This window comes from Topomyia yanbarensis, chromosome 3 (genome assembly GCF_030247195.1).
Source record: "Topomyia yanbarensis strain Yona2022 chromosome 3, ASM3024719v1, whole genome shotgun sequence".
NCBI lineage: Eukaryota > Metazoa > Arthropoda > Insecta > Diptera > Culicidae > Topomyia > Topomyia yanbarensis.
This window is the reverse complement of record NC_080672.1, coordinates 297,317,525-297,334,775: the sequence shown is the minus strand read 5'-3', so window position 1 is coordinate 297,334,775 and position 17,251 is coordinate 297,317,525. Positions and strand designations below refer to the sequence as shown.

Below are 17,251 nucleotides of genomic sequence, written 5' to 3'. Positions count from 1 at the left end.
CCGCCCCTAGTTTTTCGCTAAGCTTGATTCATTTCTGTACGCTAGGAAAAAGATTCCGATCGTTGTTTCAAGAGATTTTAACATTGATATTTCAAGGCAAGAAAATATGAAATTTGTTCATTTCATGAATGAATGTCTCAACGAGCCTAGAATCCAGCGCATCCCCTATCAACGCAGACGCCAACAACAAAGGTTCTTTTCAGAACCACCATAATTATTTTAAAGAATAACTTGAAACATTCCCACATATTTCATTGAGTATCATTCGTTTTGAATTACAAGTTAAACGAGTAGTCACGACCCTCCGGATATGTCCTAGACATTACCCACCCATCTTTTTGGTTTTAAGATGTAAATGTGTCAAAATTTGTTCCCCTTAGTATTAATACAAAAAATAATTTCACATTTCAAACAAATCCAAATGATTATCCCATTTTTTCAAGAAAATGAAATTGTCAGTATGCATCTGAATAAAAAAAATATATTGTTGCACGTCGAGAATTTCAGGCGCATGCATTTTGTGCGTGTGGCACACACGTGCTTAATCTCAGGTTTTGGTTTGTTCTACACATTCATTATTTTCTTTCTACAAAACTGCTATTTATTTAGTGCAACATCCCTCGATTGAAGCACCGCGCTTAGCAATTTATCGCCGTAATTTCCTTTTGTTTTTGCTGGCATCTACGGTGTGGTAGAGCTGATGATTGGTCGGAAGGTGTGTTTGCGCGAGAGGTAGGTAGGCTCTGGGCGGACAGAGCCAGAGGTCCTCGTGTGAGATCAGCATACGTCAGACTCATTCTTGCGGAGAAAATGATCAACCATTCCATTATTGAGCCGAGTACGTAAGTGTTTGAGCACGTGATAGAGAAAGAGAGGAGGGCACACTTTCGGTTTAGAAAGTACGGGATCGTGAGAGGTAGAATGAGTTTAAAATAAATTTTCATTAAATTGTATAAATTACAAAATAATTTTACTCGGATGGTACGGTGAGGGGTTTTGCTGTAACGAGCGGGGCATGACGAAGATTTGAATGCAGGAGCAAGGCAACGGACTCCCTCACTGTTTTCGTGGGAGGAATGGTGCGTTTGTGCTTGGAAAATGGGGAAAATGAAAAGAAAGCTTATATATATAACTATACTCGATCGTCCGCCCAGCACAGCATATTCTTTCCAAGTGTTGACCGTAGTTCACGTCTAAACCGAACTGTTCTGTTCTGCTTTCCGGAATCCCACGGCTTCCGTCTCCGCGCGCGCGTGTTCTGCATCTTTGCTGCTGATTTACCTTTGCGAAGTGCAAATTTATAGCTGTCTTCATTATGACTTCCATTGTAAGTATGATCATCGGCTTGGCTGAGCAATTTTCTCGTTCGTGTACTGTGCTGTGCTGTGTTAGCCTTGGTGGGAACGTACGGGTGACGTAGATTTTTTTGGCAAGCCACAAGTTTTCTGTTGCACACACCTCAGCACACCTGCTACCGTGGCGTCTAGTATGGCCAAGTTGGTACCTTCCGTGCCAAGTTTGACCGCCCGCCCGCAAACCTCGGTCCCCATCCAGTCAGTTGATCGACTTAAAAGATTGAGATCTATGAAAATGTCGACGCCGAACATCGTTCATATTTGAAACAACTATAAAATGTAGTGAGCGTCCCGTGGCGAATTTTGCCACACAAACCATCTCGGAAAAATACCACAGGAAAGTGCAGCAAAATCTGCTGCATCATCATATGCACTTGCACAAATTCGTGTGTGAGTGAACGAGCAAGTTGGCAAAATATTATAGTACTTTCTACCGATAGTCTAGTGAAACCCCGATGGTGGCCCAAGGTAAAGGCCTCGCATTAGGGACCCTTTTATAAATTTCTGCTCAGCGGGCGACTGTCGGTTCAATTGTAGTCCTAGATTCGCAGAGGGATTAGCAACAACGCCGTTGCAGCCGCGTGTAGTGTGTGCCCAGGTGCCAGAAAGTGCTCACCGAGTTCCGTTCGTCAGAAGAAAAATCCGCTACAATCCTCCCGCCCAGTTGAACAGTAGCAATGGTTAGTGTGATTATGTTGTAAGAACTGCTTGCTGGACTGCATATCTGGCGCTTGCTGCGAATCAAATTGTAGGATTCTATCTTTTTTGTTGTTGTTGTTGTGCGAATCAAACACACTATCGCATGGAAGTAATGAAGAAAGTGGCTGCCGTGCTAATCTTTTGGCTTCTACTGTTCGATGCTAGTGGGGTCACCGGAAGAGCTCCGGTTGGTTTCAGTTCCATTTTTTTTGTTAGTTGTTTGCCTCATTTTTGAATTCATATTTGCTATGAGTGTAACATCGACTAATTTCTCGAGTAGTGCGAAACATGCTTGTTGTTCTTGTCATTTGACTAGGGAAAACTCGCTAATCTTCAAATGAGTGATTTTGCTTGTAAAATAGAATTTTTCAGTGTTACAATACTCCAACAATATAATCAAAAAGTTAGTCCGTTTTTTGTCAACAGGGGATCACCTTATGTGCTATGCTAAACATGACTAATTTTAGATATGCCGCATCCGACTGCTGCTTGCGGATTCCATCAATTTTCTTCGATCCATTTTATTGAGAAATGTTTATTTCTTTCGTATGTAAACCTGTCATTGAGTTTGAGGTGACATTCGAATGCTTTCCGGTTCTATCAGGAGATTTAATCAACAACGAACTACACTTTGTTGCGTAAATCGTGAGATATTTGAATGTGGGTTTAACTTGTTGGAACTATAAAATGCGACTGTCTTGGACCGATCAGATCTGGCAATTTGCCATTGCAATGAACTAAACAGTAACCGTCTGTGCGGCTGTGATGGTATTTTATAACCGTTCTTGCTGCCTTTGAAACGGATTTTTAGAAAAGCTTTGAATTTAATTTGTTCCCGCTTTGAAGAGGCACAATGAGATATTTCTGACATTGCAGTAACTAAAATTTAGTGGTAACACTCTCTGAGCGAGTTTGGTGATGGAAATATCTCTATTTTTGGTCCACACCTATATCTCATAGCTAGCTCTGAAAAATGGCGGTTTGCTACTTTCGCCAATTAGCCTTACACATTCAATATATTGATGAAATTCCCATCAATTCCATTTCAATGTATATTCGGTCTATTTTTTCCACTACACCATCAATACATTTAACAATAGTCTGCAAGAATAATGGATGATTAAAAGTTACACGAAAAAAGAATAAAATATTGGTACGATTGCATCAATACAACAGTTCCATTTGAATTCTATTGAAGCAGTATTTGGTTTATCGTCAATACTTCTAGTCGTGTAGGGTGCGCCTATTGACGCGCCGATGGTTGAGTGGTAAGCGTGACCGCCACTCATTCCAGTTGGTCTGGGTTCAATCCCAGCCGAGGTCGTTGAGATTTTTCTGATGTGAAAAAAGCTGTTGTCACGTCTTCCTTCGGAAGGGAAGTAAAGCCATTGGTCCCCCGGTCCGTGAGTTGATAGATCGATATCCAGTTCAGATAGTGGATTCACCTCTTTGTCCACCTCGATCATGAAGAAGTAGAATTCAACTTCTATACTTACTAACAAATATCCTCCTCCCGTGATACTTGTGGAGTGCGCAGTAGTATATATGGCCTCTAACAAAAGTAAGTATCGGACTAACATTCCTTCCCTTTCCTTCCGCGAGCTACGTTCGAGTCTGGCCGGCGCCGATATTGATCAATAAACACTTTAGGATTACCAGGAGTTGCACATTGAAAGATGTTTCGCTACTCCCAAGCATAATTATCTCCTGATTCCCTGTGCAACTTCAGCTAGTCCAGATCGGAGAAGCAACCAGGAGTGGTCGCACAAGTTCTAACTCAAGCTGAAGCTTAATACTTCTGGTCGTGTAGGGTCCGCCTAATGGCCGCTATTGGCTTGATCTGGAGGTGCACTGCCGTTCTACGCATTATTGCCCCATTTTACAGTTTGAGCAGTTTCACTTTCTTTCTTCAAACAGTTCTTTTTGAAGTATATTTTCCGAAAACACCCAAATCATACAGTTTTTTCGAAAACTCCGTGAAAAAATACCAATTAAAAATAATTACGTTGCGCTTAGTTATAAAAATGCATTACGCTAGGTACCGGGCACTGAGAATGATTATGGAAAACCAAAGTTTAACTAAAAAACCTGTAAAGCTATTCATCACTATCATCGTTTTCAAATACTCATAACATGGTGAACGCATCTATTTCCGATTTTGATGGAGCCAAAAATCTCGGGTCTGGTTCATTTGGCATAAATTTAATTGACATAAGGTAATTTAGCATAATGGTCATTTGGCATAATTTTGAGAATTGATCACACTGAAGGTCATTTGGCATTTACTATCTACAGAGAATCACACATAATTTTAGATTGTACTAGAAGCAAGCTTATTCGACATAATTTTGAGTCGTGCTACTGCTGAAGGTCCAAAATTAATTAGTTTATTCTCCTTCGCAATTTAATAAAAAACATTTACGCCTAATATGGCTACGTCACATTGCCAGCTGTCAGACATCGTTGTCGCTCTTTTGATTAGTTTAACCATAGCCCCAATGTTTCAATAACTTGGGCTAACAAGTGGATCACCAGTTTGCTTGCGAGGGGTCGCCTCTTCCGACAGCTGGTAGGCGGCCAGCTCGTCCGGCGGATCCTAAGCCTTGATCACGATTATATAGTAAAATCGCATAACACTGGCTTCGCCCCAAGTTCCAAAGCAGTGTAACAACCGATGATTCAATAGATATAAATTCATTCAACAATCGTTTGAAAAACTCGGCGAAATTTAGAAATGATAAAGTTAACTATCGTCCGGATTGAATTGTAGGGGAACCCGGAGCTATTCTTATCTACCAAAGCAAACCGCCCTTTTAGGTGAATAGATATGAAATAATTTAATGGTCCAAGATCCTAATTGTTAGTTTGAAACCTCAGCTACATTTGGTGCCATAAAAGTTCATTTACACCATTCCAATGCAGTGCTAGGCGACTATTTGCAAAACTCTACATTTTTCCATCCTTTTACAATGTAGTGGTAATTCGGACCTCCCTACGGGTCAATTCAGAACGTCAATTTTTTACAATGGAATATTGTTTACATATGAAATATTTATTGGAGAAACTCCTTAAGAAACAAAAAAATAAATTGCTGTCGGTTGTCGCATCATATATATTCTTTGCTGTGGCGTGTGCAATGGTGTGCGCAGCTGCAAGCCGCTGAACGGTGGTTGATGGAATAGGGGGTCCAAATAGCCCAGTATGCTCATTTCGCACAAAATTGTTAGCGTCTTGAAAATATCTGTGTTTTCATCCAAACAAAAACCATTCCATAAAATAGGAGCCTCAAGCTTTCAAAAACACTTACGTGTTATTTTTTCACTTTTATTTGTTACTTTAATCACGGTTTTACCTTTATAAATGTTGTGTATCTTTCTAAAAAAACAAAGAATTAAATTCAGCTGTCAAAAATTCATGTTTTAAAATAGCGCTCCCACGGACATGTACGACAGTCAGAAAGACTGTCTGGTTTCTGAGAAGGAAGGAAGACCGAATTACCCCCACGATCTTAATAACCCCGGGTCCCCCTTTTTCTATTTAACAGAGCTCTGGCGTGTTGGAAGAGTTCATTTCCTTGGGCACCATCTGGACCTTGCTCGCTGCATACCACTCTATGGTTTATTTTCTGATTTTTTAACGTTTATTTTAAGAAAACGTACAGAAACCCTCAAACTTTGAAGATTTTTTCAGAGGCCTGGACCTAGTCTTTTGACCAAACGACTCTGCTCAACAAATTGGGTAAATGTTTGTTATCGAGATGGAGTCATCAAAAGACACCGCCCAAGTAACAATTGATGTTTTATAGCATGCTACAAGTGCAATCTAAGTTTTATCAGTGGCTATAAAACTATCATAAAACCACAATTGTTACTGGGGCGCTGCATAGTGGTCGAAAACCCCAAAAACGTGAACTTAATTCACTAGAGGCCAAGCCATCGAATATATTCACAGGGCATCTTTGGACGAATTGTTCGTAAGAATATTCCCCAGAACCTGATAAAAATTAAAAGTAGGCATGGCTTACTACGATCAAATTAAAAAAAAAACTTTTTATGCTGACGAGGTAGAAAGTCGGTGTCTTCGATAAAGTTTTAGAAATGCTCGTAATAAAGAATTTTGTTGAACTAGTTGAACTTGTAGGATTCAATGTTATCGCTTTGTAAAGCATTTTCTATGACAACACCCTCAAATTTAGAGGTTTTAATACCTCAAAATTTGTCTGGGACATCGTTTGCACGAAAAGTCACAATGAAAAAGCTAAATTTAAGGGGTTTACCTTAGAAAATGCTTTATAAATCGATAACATTAAGTCCTACAAGCTCAAGTTGTTGAACAAAATTCTTCATTATGAGCATTCCTGAAACTTTGTCGAAGACACCAACTTTATACCTCGTCAGTATAAAAATATAAGAAGGCAAGCCTCAGTTTAATTTTTATCAGATTGTGGGGAATATTCTTACGAGCAATTCCTCCAAAGATACCCTATGAATATATTCAATGGTTTGGCCTCTAGTGACGTTTTTGGCATTTCCGACCACTGTGCGTTGCCTGCTGGCTCGTGGTGGACTCGGATTGGTTTGCAGTAGTTGTTAAGCCAACAGACTAAACTTAAACCTCTTGTATCCCGGTGCAACCGTTTAGTATTGATTTAGTAAGGATTGTGTTCTTGCTTATTTTGTTTTGTGTTAATCGTCATGTTTTTATCCATAGCTACATTTCTTTACTTGCTGTCAAACCTTCTTTACTTGCTGTCACCTGCTCAGGTCTGCTACAAATATCGTACCCTGTTGGTACATGAACCGATCCGGGGATTTACATCTGTTTACAACCACCTTCGCCGGGTTTCTTATTCTTCTTGGTGCTACTCGTTCCTATTTATCTGCTAGCTGGTGCTTACAGCTTCTTGGCGGCAGTATTTAACCCTATACCGATGCCCATTTTCGCGATCCATTTCGCTGCCACTCTAACGGAATAATCATCGGCGGTAAAATTTCTCTAGACAACGATATCCCGATTTTCTCCAACTTCGTGTTTTTCCTCCTTAACTGCCGTTGCTAGCCCACTGACTGACATCTGCTGTCTACTCACTACTTTTGCTAATATCGAAGCTTGTCGAAACGTTAACTGATCCTTCAGAGAAGCCGTCCAGCTTGACATACATCCCTTTCCAGCCACCCTCGCAAAGTTTCGTCCTTGGTTTCTTCATTCACTTGTTTCTAGAGTGACCGAACTCAAATGACATTTTATGTGTCCAAACGATTTGCAGTATATTTTTTTCTTGCACATCTAAATTATGATCACCTCACGACTGTTTCTCCAGGTAAAGCCAAAGAGAGTATATGTCCTCTCGAAGCTACTTTTGATACTGCACCCCCTCAAAGCAATTTTCGGTTCCAGTCTACCGTTGGACAACACACTCCCGGCTCCGTAGCTGATATTCATCAAGCCATCTGCAATCTAAATTATGATGACCTCACGACTGTTTCTCCAGGTAAAGCCAAAGAGGGTATATGTCCTCTCGAAGCTACCTTTGATACTGCACCCCCCTCAAAGTAATTTTCGGTTCCAGTCTACCGTTGGACAACACACTTTCGACTCCGTAGCTGACTTCCACCTAGCTATCCGTGACTCAAATTATGAAGACACCACAACTGTTTCTCCAGGTAAATGCCAGGAATGTACATGTTCCTCCGAAGCTAGAGATACAGATACTGCCTCCCTTCAAATGAATTCCCGTTCCCAGCTCAGAATATACTACCAAAACGTGAGAGGACTACGCACAAAGATCGATGAGCTGTTCGTAGCTGTAACCGACGCAGAGCACGACGTCATTATCCTGACAGAAACATGGCTGAACGACGAAATCAATTCCCTGCAGCTGTTTGGACCTAGATATACGGTCTATCGTAACGATCGTGACCCAGTCGTTTCTGGTAAAAAAGGGGCGGGGTGTACTTATAGCTGTTTCTAATCGGTTAGCGTCTAAACAAAAAAGTTTTAACAATAACGGCGTAGAACAACTCTGGGTAAACCTTAATAGCCATGGTATTAACACATGCGTGGGCGTCGTATACCTCCCTCCGGACTCCACAGATAACATAAACGTTATTCAGAACCATATTCAATCCGCACTTGACATTGCTAATTCGCTAGAACCCCAAGCTTCTCATTTGTTATTTGGAGATTACAACCAGCCTGGTCTTGTATGGAAAACGACTTCTTTCGGTTATGCTTACGCCGACCATTCCGACTCATCCCTTTCGAGATCTAGCGTTGCTTTACTAGACGGGATGTCATTACTCAACATGCTGCAAATGTGTACCATCACGAACAGACTAAATCGCACGTTAGATCTTCTGTTTGTAAATGAAGATGCATACAAGAACTGCCATGTCTATCGTGCAGATGAGCCACTCGTTGAAATAGATTCGCATCACCCTCCCCTCTTAGTTGAGCAGACCTGTCCTGGACAGGTTATTTTTGACGAGATTCTTGACGATTTGAAGTATAACTTTTCAAAAACCGATTTTCCTGGACTCAACAACTCACTGCAAACGATTGACTGGGTGACTTTGCTCAATAACGCAACCGATGTAAATGACGCAGTAGAAGAGTTCTCATCGATCCTGACCCAACTGTTTGAAATATATGTCCCAGCCCCGCGTCCTAAACCAAAACCACTTTGGTCCAATCGACGTCTCCGAGAACTTAAACGACTGAGGGCAGCCGCGCTTCGGCACTACACCAACCGACGAAATCCCAATACAAAGCGGGAATTCATATATGCTAGCAACAATTACAAAGCTTATAACCGCTTCCTATACTCTCGGCATGTATTACAAACGCAATCTGACCTTGAGCGAAATCCCAAACGTTTCTGGTCTTTTGTAAATGAGAAGCGTAAAGAGAGTGGACTTCCTTCTAGTATGACTCTGGCAAATGAAACTTCTAGCACGACTCGCGGTATCTGTAACCTGTTTGCAAAACATTTTTCGAGTGCATTTGAAACAGTTCCGACTACTCCAGAACAGGTCGAAATCGGACTACGAGATGTTCCCAGGGGTGTGATGGACGTAGGTAACATCCATTTTACGGAGGAAGACATTGTTGCTGCTACTGATAAATTGAAATCTTCGACTTCGGCTGGTCCTGATGGGATTCCTGCCATTATTTTAAAAAGATGTGCGAGTGCTCTTTCCGCTCCCCTAAAGCTGATTTTTAATCTATCTTTGTCGCAAGGGACGTTTCCTCTTTGTTGGAAAAAATCGGTTATGTTTCCTGTTTTTAAAAAAGGTGATAAGCAGGACATAGCAAATTATCGGGGCATAACCTCTCTCTGTGCGGGGTTCAAGTTATTTGAAATTCTAGTAAGCAATGTATTGTTCCGGGAAGCCAAAACATATATATCAACAGATCAACACGGGTTCTTCCCAGGTAGATCAACATCCACGAATTTAGCACAATTCACTTCACACTGTATTAAAAGTTTTGAATGCGGAGCACAAGTGGACCCTATTTATACAGATCTCAAAGCAGCATTCGATCGTGTTGATCACTCGCTCCTACTGGCGAAGATAGAAAGATTGGGTGCCTCACTCAACTTCACCAAGTGGCTTAAATCATACCTTGTAGGTCGTACCTTATCTGTCAAACTAGGAAATGTTGAGTCACATAACTTTATAAATTTATCAGGTGTGCCCCAGGGTAGTAATCTTGGACCCTTGCTGTTCTCCTTGTTCTTCAATGACGTTTGTAATGTCCTTCCACCAGGATGCAAACTATCTATGCTGATGACCTTAAACTGTTTCTTATTGTACGATCTGAATTGGACTGCATTGAACTACAGCGACAACTAGATGAATTTTGTAACTGGTGCACTCGAAATCGGTTGACTATCAGTGTATCCAAATGCGCAGTAATTTCTTTCACGCGCAGAAAAAATCCAATTTTGTGGTGTTATACTATCTCAGGGAAACTACTGGATAGAGTGTCAGTTGTCAGGGACCTTGGTGTACAGCTGGATTCTAAATTGACGTTTAGAGATCACTATTCCCACATCATTGCGAAAGCCAATCGGAACCTTGGTTTTATCATTAGAATAGCCAAAAAGTTTACTGACCCATACTGTCTGAGAGCACTGTACTTCTCTCTTGTACGCTCCATCCTGGAAGCTTCAGCTATCATTTGGTGCCCGTACACAAATGTCTGGATTACCAGAATTGAATCTATACAAGCTAGGTTTCTCCGATATGCCCTTAAAACCCTGCCATGGCGCAACCCGATAGAGTTGCCACCTTACATTGAACGCTGTCGTCTGCTCGACATGGACCCTCTTTCAAAAAGGCGAAATATATCCAGAGCCGTCTTTGTAGGGAAAGTTCTAACTGGTGAAATAGATGCCCCAAATATACTTTCTCAGATTAATGTTAATGTGCCCGCTAGAAGTATAAGATCGTGGAATTTTTTAAGACTTGACTATCAAAGTACTGATTATGGACAGAATGAACCCATAAGGGCGATGTGTAACGTATTTAATAATGTTTATGAATGTTTTGACTTCTCTGTATCAAGTGACGTTTTTAAAAATAGGCTTAAACGGCTAACTTAGTGCATAAGATGTGATTTAGATAGTGATTTTGATTTGTTAGATGTATTATTAGTAACACATTGTAATGTAATGTAATGTTATGTAATGTAATGTGTAATATTGTTTAATATGTATATGTGAAAAGATAATGAGGTTTTTACGCGCATTTGGAGGTTGTTTGATGGACTCCAAATGGGCTTTTCCTCATTCAATATTTCATGTAGACCATGTAGGTCAGATGAAAAATAAAATAAATAAATAAATAAATAAATAAATAAATAAATAAAAGTAATTCAAAACACTCATGGGGGGGGGGGGGTTGAGCGCCCAACCCCCCCCCCCCTCGTATGCACGGGCCTGTGTAGTGGCAAGAGGCAAAATCCGGCTAAAACAGAACGGAACAATTGTGTTGCTAGAGGAAAAGCAACAGACGTTTTCTCCAGGCGCTACAACCAATAAATTGATTGTTGATGGTCTCGGCTACGATGTAAATGTCGCTCTCCAAGCTACAGGAACAGATGGTCTGTCATACGAGATATTCTTTTGCGAACTTCGATACCTTAAGAAGAGGGGGAGGGGGTACTTTCCGAGAAAAAAAATATTTGTGATACCGCGAATGTTACTTTATTCAGTTATTTTCCATTGAAAAATAATTTACCACTTAAACAATATTTTCCTAAATTTTTACCGCAAAATGTTGAAAGTTTTGTGAGTGATAGTGACTCTTCAGGAGACACCTCGAAAAAAATATACCATAACTCAAAAGCTACCATTTTGAAATTTTACACAGTTCTTCTTCATACTATTGCCCAAGAGCGGAGGTTTTTAATATTTTTACAGTGCACTGGAACCTTTATTTACGAACCAATGCAGGCCTTCGTAAGTTGAATTAGTTCGTAAATTGTAATTGTAAATGTATTTGTTATTTGAGATTTAGTTCGTAAAAAAGTTCGCTTCATATTCTTATTTCAAATTGTTTCGTCCAAGCAGTTCACAATATTTAATGAATATAATATAAAATTTTCTATACCCCTAACAATATGGGTATTTATTGAACGGGTTCGGACAGTAGATAATAGAAATGAATATTGGGGGCCATTTTGAAAACCAAGATGGCGACTACCAGTTTAGCGAAGTTCTCTATAACCGTACCATAAGAATATTTTTTAAATTGACTTCACAAAAAGATGATTGAAATCGATGAGTGACGTCATTTTGAAGGCCAAGATATATTCACTATACCCATACATAAACTACATAAGTTTCTCATTCTGGAAATACTCATATTTTTGAGGTATCAAAGAATTTATCTAAACCTGAAGTCACCATCTTGGTTTTCAAAATGGCTACCGTCATCGATTTCCGTCATGTACTCGTCAACCCGATTCCGAAAATACCCTTATCGTTGAGGTTATAGAGAATTTACCTAAACCTGAACTCGCCATCTTGGTTTACAAAAAGGCTTCCGTCATCTACTCGTTAATACCATTCTGAAAATACATTATATGTTGAGGTTAGTAAGAATGTATCTAAGCCGCAAGTCGCCATTTTTTACCATTGTTTATGTCTGGCTTCGGACATCGATTTCCATTGTCTACTGGTTAGCCACGTCCCGAAAATACCCACATTAGCTACCATCGTGATTTACGTAACGCAAAAATTTCCCAAAATTGAGTCCCCCTCCCTTATGTACTGGCTCAAATGGCACAGTCCCCATGTTGATCGGAAATTTGTGCCTTGCTTTTGTTTACCTTTTCATCATTTACTGATGGGAAGGATTGGGGAAGTTGGAAGGTTGGGAATAAGGAAAATAACGACATGTTATGTTAAACAATAGGTAGTATACTTAACCCCCAAGGGAATAAAAGACACATCCCGAGCGGATATTGAGATAACAGATCGACAACGTCCCCGAAGAGATATTGTCATTCGAATACGACTTAAAGTACAGCTCTTTACCATATTGGGTTAGGAATAATATATAGCGTGTCCTTGAGTTTCAGCTCTCTGTGCATAGATTCATCTATGTATGGAGAAAAAAACCGGATACCCAATTGCATTACTGCAGGGCAGTTCCTTATCAAAAGTTCCGTAATCGGATTCAAAAAGATCACACAAATAACTTACTCAGCACGCTGAGTACTAGCCATGTGATGATTGATTTTGCAATGTCCAGTCAGTACCCTGATTAAAATATTGAAATTGTGCTTGGTAAAATGCAACAATTTCTTTGACAATACCGGACTCACATCCAGCACAAGTAAGGTCATTGGGAGCAAGTATATACTCACCCCAAGGAACCATTTGGGGCAACAGTCTTGTGTAGCTAGTTGCACGATCTATTGAGTTGTTCCAGAGCCTAGTAACCTTCAGATGATTTTCACAAGAAAGTGTTTGTTGTTTCGGAAACACATATAGTGGTTTTATGTTCAGGAGTGCCTCTGAAGCAACAGTATGTGTTGTAGAAAACGCATCAGTCATCGCCATCAAGACCAGCCTCTGATGATGGTTTAACTTTGATTGGATTGTCACGACTGCTCCCTCCTCTTCCCAAACAAGGACTCCGTATTCCAGTATTGGTCTAACAATTTTTGTGTAGATCCACTAAATGAACTTGGATTTGAGTCCCCAAGGTTTGCCAAAAGCCCACCTACGGTGGCCGAAAGCCATTTGTCGATTCTAAAATTTATGTGAGTTGTCCAATTAAATTCTGAGTCAAAAATTACCCCAAGTTTGCGACAATAATTTCAGAGTCAAAGGACTGCCGCGGACGAGCTCTGGTTGTAATCCTTCGTTGCGTGAAAAGCACCATTGCTGTTTTGTTTGGATTAGCTGATAGTCCAACATGAAGACACCATTGCTCAACAACACATAAGGCTTGTTGGATCATATCAATAAGTGTGTTAATGCAAATACCGGTAGTCATTATATGATAATCATCTGCGAAAACATATATCGGAAACCCAAGCTCATTTTCCACAAGCCTTTGACGGTTATATAGAAGTGGCTATAACACACCACATGGCCGACATCAACAGACACTCAGTTTCCTTATTTCTACTTGTCTTAACGATGAGCACAGATTTCGGTTGCTAAGCATTGCGTGTATCCAGTTCGTGATAAATAAAGGCACTCCATGACCTCGGATTGCCTTTGCAAAAATAATTTTTCAATGTTGTAGACAGTTACGTTACAAGGTGGTAGTAGATTTCTCCCGCTGATATGCATAACGAATGTAGTGGTCGATTAAAGGCTTCACTGATGTGAGAAGAAAGGAGGTTAGACTGATCGGTAATCGGCTTTGCCTCCTCGTAAGTGACGCGGCCATCTTTGGGAATGATTTTTGCAGTTATCTCCCGCCACACTAATGGAATGTATCCTGTTGCAAGATTACTGTATACCGCACATTTCCAGCCACGAAATCTATCATTGCTGCACTCTGCATTTTGCTTTGTTCCGTTCCTACCCCCCCCCCCCCCTTGGCAATGAATAACTCATGTTCTAAAATATCTAAAAAATAAATCTGGCCGTCAGAATCCTACATTAGAACTGGCAAACATTTATTCGCAAAAACATCTATTTACTATCCATCCACTACGACGACACACATTCGTCGATTCGTAACATGGCATATATAAGCTTCACACTTATAATGAGCTTGATGATTTCGTTTGCCTCACCGTTGCCGGCCTTTCAGTATCGTCATTAATGCATTTTGTTTTGTGAAGTTTACCACTGTTATTAAAAACCCTATTGCATGTACATATTGGGAAGTAAGCCTTACTTGAAAGACGTGAATAGCGGGTGGCATAAGGATTAGAACCAACAAAAAACTACTTGTTAAAAACGTTTCATTATACCATAGGTCATAATGACATGATTGCCAGCTTTTCGAATGAGCTGTATAAACTTCACATCATTATAGCTATTGCATTGTACAAGTATGAGGTTGGTTGAACACTAAGGAATAATTTGGGAACTTGTCGTTTACAATTCGAGAGCAGTAAAAATAGACGCATTAGCGCTCCCAAACTTTTGATTTGGGTATACTCATCCACTGCTACCAACTCTAAAACGCAGTCTTGAATGCCATCATCTAATAAACTTTTTAAAGTGACGTAAATAATAAATATCTGATATATAAACAGTTGTCAAACTTATGGTTGCTTGACAGATCATATTGACAGCTTCAAAAGCTGCGTCCAGCACCCCCAAATCAACAGCCATCTGCGAAGAAGCTAATACAAACGACGACGGGTTCACACCTGATCTGACCCGTGCCAGAGACAAGGTGGAACAAGAAATTTAACGAGGACGATATTCACCTGAACGGTTCTCCGCCGCAAAAGAGAGTATCCACGCGCAATAACATAATGCGTATACGAGGTCTGACGGACACTCAATAATATTTGATTTTAATTATTTCATTTCATTGTGCAAGAACATCTATTTCTATATCTTAAATGTGAAATATTTCGGACTGGGTATCCCAAGCCATCATTTGAGAATTTAGAACTTCTGTAATATTTTAGAAATGAATAATCTCTCTAGCGAATTTACAAGGCTTTCAATACAAATGTTTCGGGATTGCCGATTTTTGCCTTTCTCATATAGAAAGGTTATGCAATCACTCTGAAAAACGTTAACCTAATCCCAATTTTTTTTCGACTCGCATAAGGTTTCTGGATTTTAACAGGGGCGTAGTTGATGATTTACGGAGAGGGGTTACATCCCCCCTCTACTGTTCACTCCCCTCCTTTAAAAATCTCCTTAAATCACTCCTCAGAACACCACCCCATCCAGCCTTCATACCCCTCCCTTTCAACCCCATCATCTTTAAACCACCACTATATCACAAAGCATACCAATTTAAGCTGGGGAGTCGTTCGTTCATGGGACTTTCGCCCTCCTCACATACCCATCCCCGCATGACAAAATGAGTTAGAAAGCAGATAACATTGATCTAATGCTGATTAGGCTAATGAAGTATGATATTTTTTTGTTTCAAGTGTTTCACCGTCGACACGTAGCTCATCAAGTTCGTGGCTGGCATGCCATTGTGTATAAGTGCAAAGTGTACTAAGAATGTAATGGTCATTTCCACAATTATGTTGAACATAAAAAGCCTCCGTGCCATAGTTTAGAGAAATGAGAAAGGCACAATTGCACCGCTAGGTGGATTAAAACAGGTTTTTTAGTTTTAAGTTGGTTTTAGAATTAATGTTACAATACTGCTCTCAAAGTTTTCATATTAAGTCCTGGCGGTTTGCTGGGATTCATTATCTCAGTGCAATATCTTGCAATTCCCCATCGTTGGTGGATACGGCATACTAAAAAGTTTGACACTTCACAGTTAAGTTGACAATTGATTTAATTGCTCATATTTGTTCAGTGCACTAGTATTACTAAAATATCGGAATACTAAGCGACTGTTTTAGTAACCAACAAATTCTTAATGTGAAAAAAAAATCAGTAAAACGTTTTTTACTAATATTATTTTTCTCCTATTACCCTCAACCCACTCCTAAGCAACAGGTAACTTGATATTTAGAAATACGCTCATAATGGAATCTATCAATATAATCCATTATTGTTAATCTTTCAAACAACGAATTAAAACTGTATGCGAGATTTCACGTATTTATTTTCATTATTCGATTTAAATGCTCATAATATTTTTGGACCCAATCCAAATACAAGTTTTCAGGAAACTTAGTGCCGAATAATGTGTTAATTGAAATTTCATTTGGCAACGAATTAATTCGAAGCAATAGAAAAAGTTACCGTGTTAATCAATTGTTTTCACTCAACGGCTACATTACTACGAATGACACAGCAATTAAATGAAATAGAAAATGCAACGTTTAAAAATTACTAACTGACCACTCACGAAAACTCAAACCATATTTGCATAACGAATGAAAATCCCAAAGTCAAATAAAGCTCTGCTCACAAACACACACACACATACTACTGCCCATGAAGTACATACATAAACGCCCGTTGTAAAATGAGTGGGCACACTCCCAACTGAGCTCATTCCCATCAAACAATCCGGAATGCCGAACGGCTACTTGTTCCCATTCCCTTCCAAGGGGGGCAGGGAGCACTGTAACTGAATAGCAGCATTACCATGGTTCTATTTGCGTAATTGACCTCACCTTCCGTACAGTACCTACGGCGTTGATCTGGTCTGGTCCGGTTCGGTTATAACTGTTTTCTCAAACAATATAAACCACTGTGTGGTTTATTTTAGTCGGAAACAATTTCGGACCGAAATCCGAAATTGTCTCAATGTCAATGAAAAATGGTTCTCTTCCCACTCTGGCTCTCGATTCGTCACCCACACTTAGAGGTGGGGTCAATCGTTTAGCCGCCAAGTTATGGATGGTTCCTTTCTTCTACGGCCGATTTCCCAAGAGGTTGCTGTAAAATACACATCCCGGTCCCCACCGGTTAGAAAACGACTATATAATCACGCTTAATTATTGTGAAATATTTGCCTGATCGGTCTCATCAGAAAAATGAACACAAATAGCGAGGCGTGTGCGGTGCGGTTCTGATGGTTACGGCTGTAGTAAGTCGGAAATTCAAAATTTGTCAACCGAAT

General features: G+C 40.0%; 1 protein-coding gene across 3 annotated transcripts in view; it reads left to right on the top strand.

The window, feature by feature from the left end:
- The first annotated feature begins 1,156 nt into the window (after positions 1 to 1,156).
- LOC131693442 (troponin C, isoallergen Bla g 6.0101) overlaps positions 1,157 to 17,251 on the top strand; it is a 65,899-nt gene continuing 49,804 nt past the window's right edge. Inside the window, exon 1 of one of the 3 annotated variants that reach the window (XM_058981246.1) lies at positions 1,157 to 1,327. In XM_058981246.1, the coding sequence (XP_058837229.1) occupies positions 1,316 to 1,327 (12 nt within the window). In that variant the 5' untranslated portion in view covers positions 1,157 to 1,315. Of the gene's footprint in view, positions 1,328 to 1,791; positions 2,036 to 2,115; positions 2,242 to 17,251 lie in introns of those variants that run through there. The other 2 variants (XM_058981247.1, XM_058981244.1) reach the window with 2 other exon arrangements.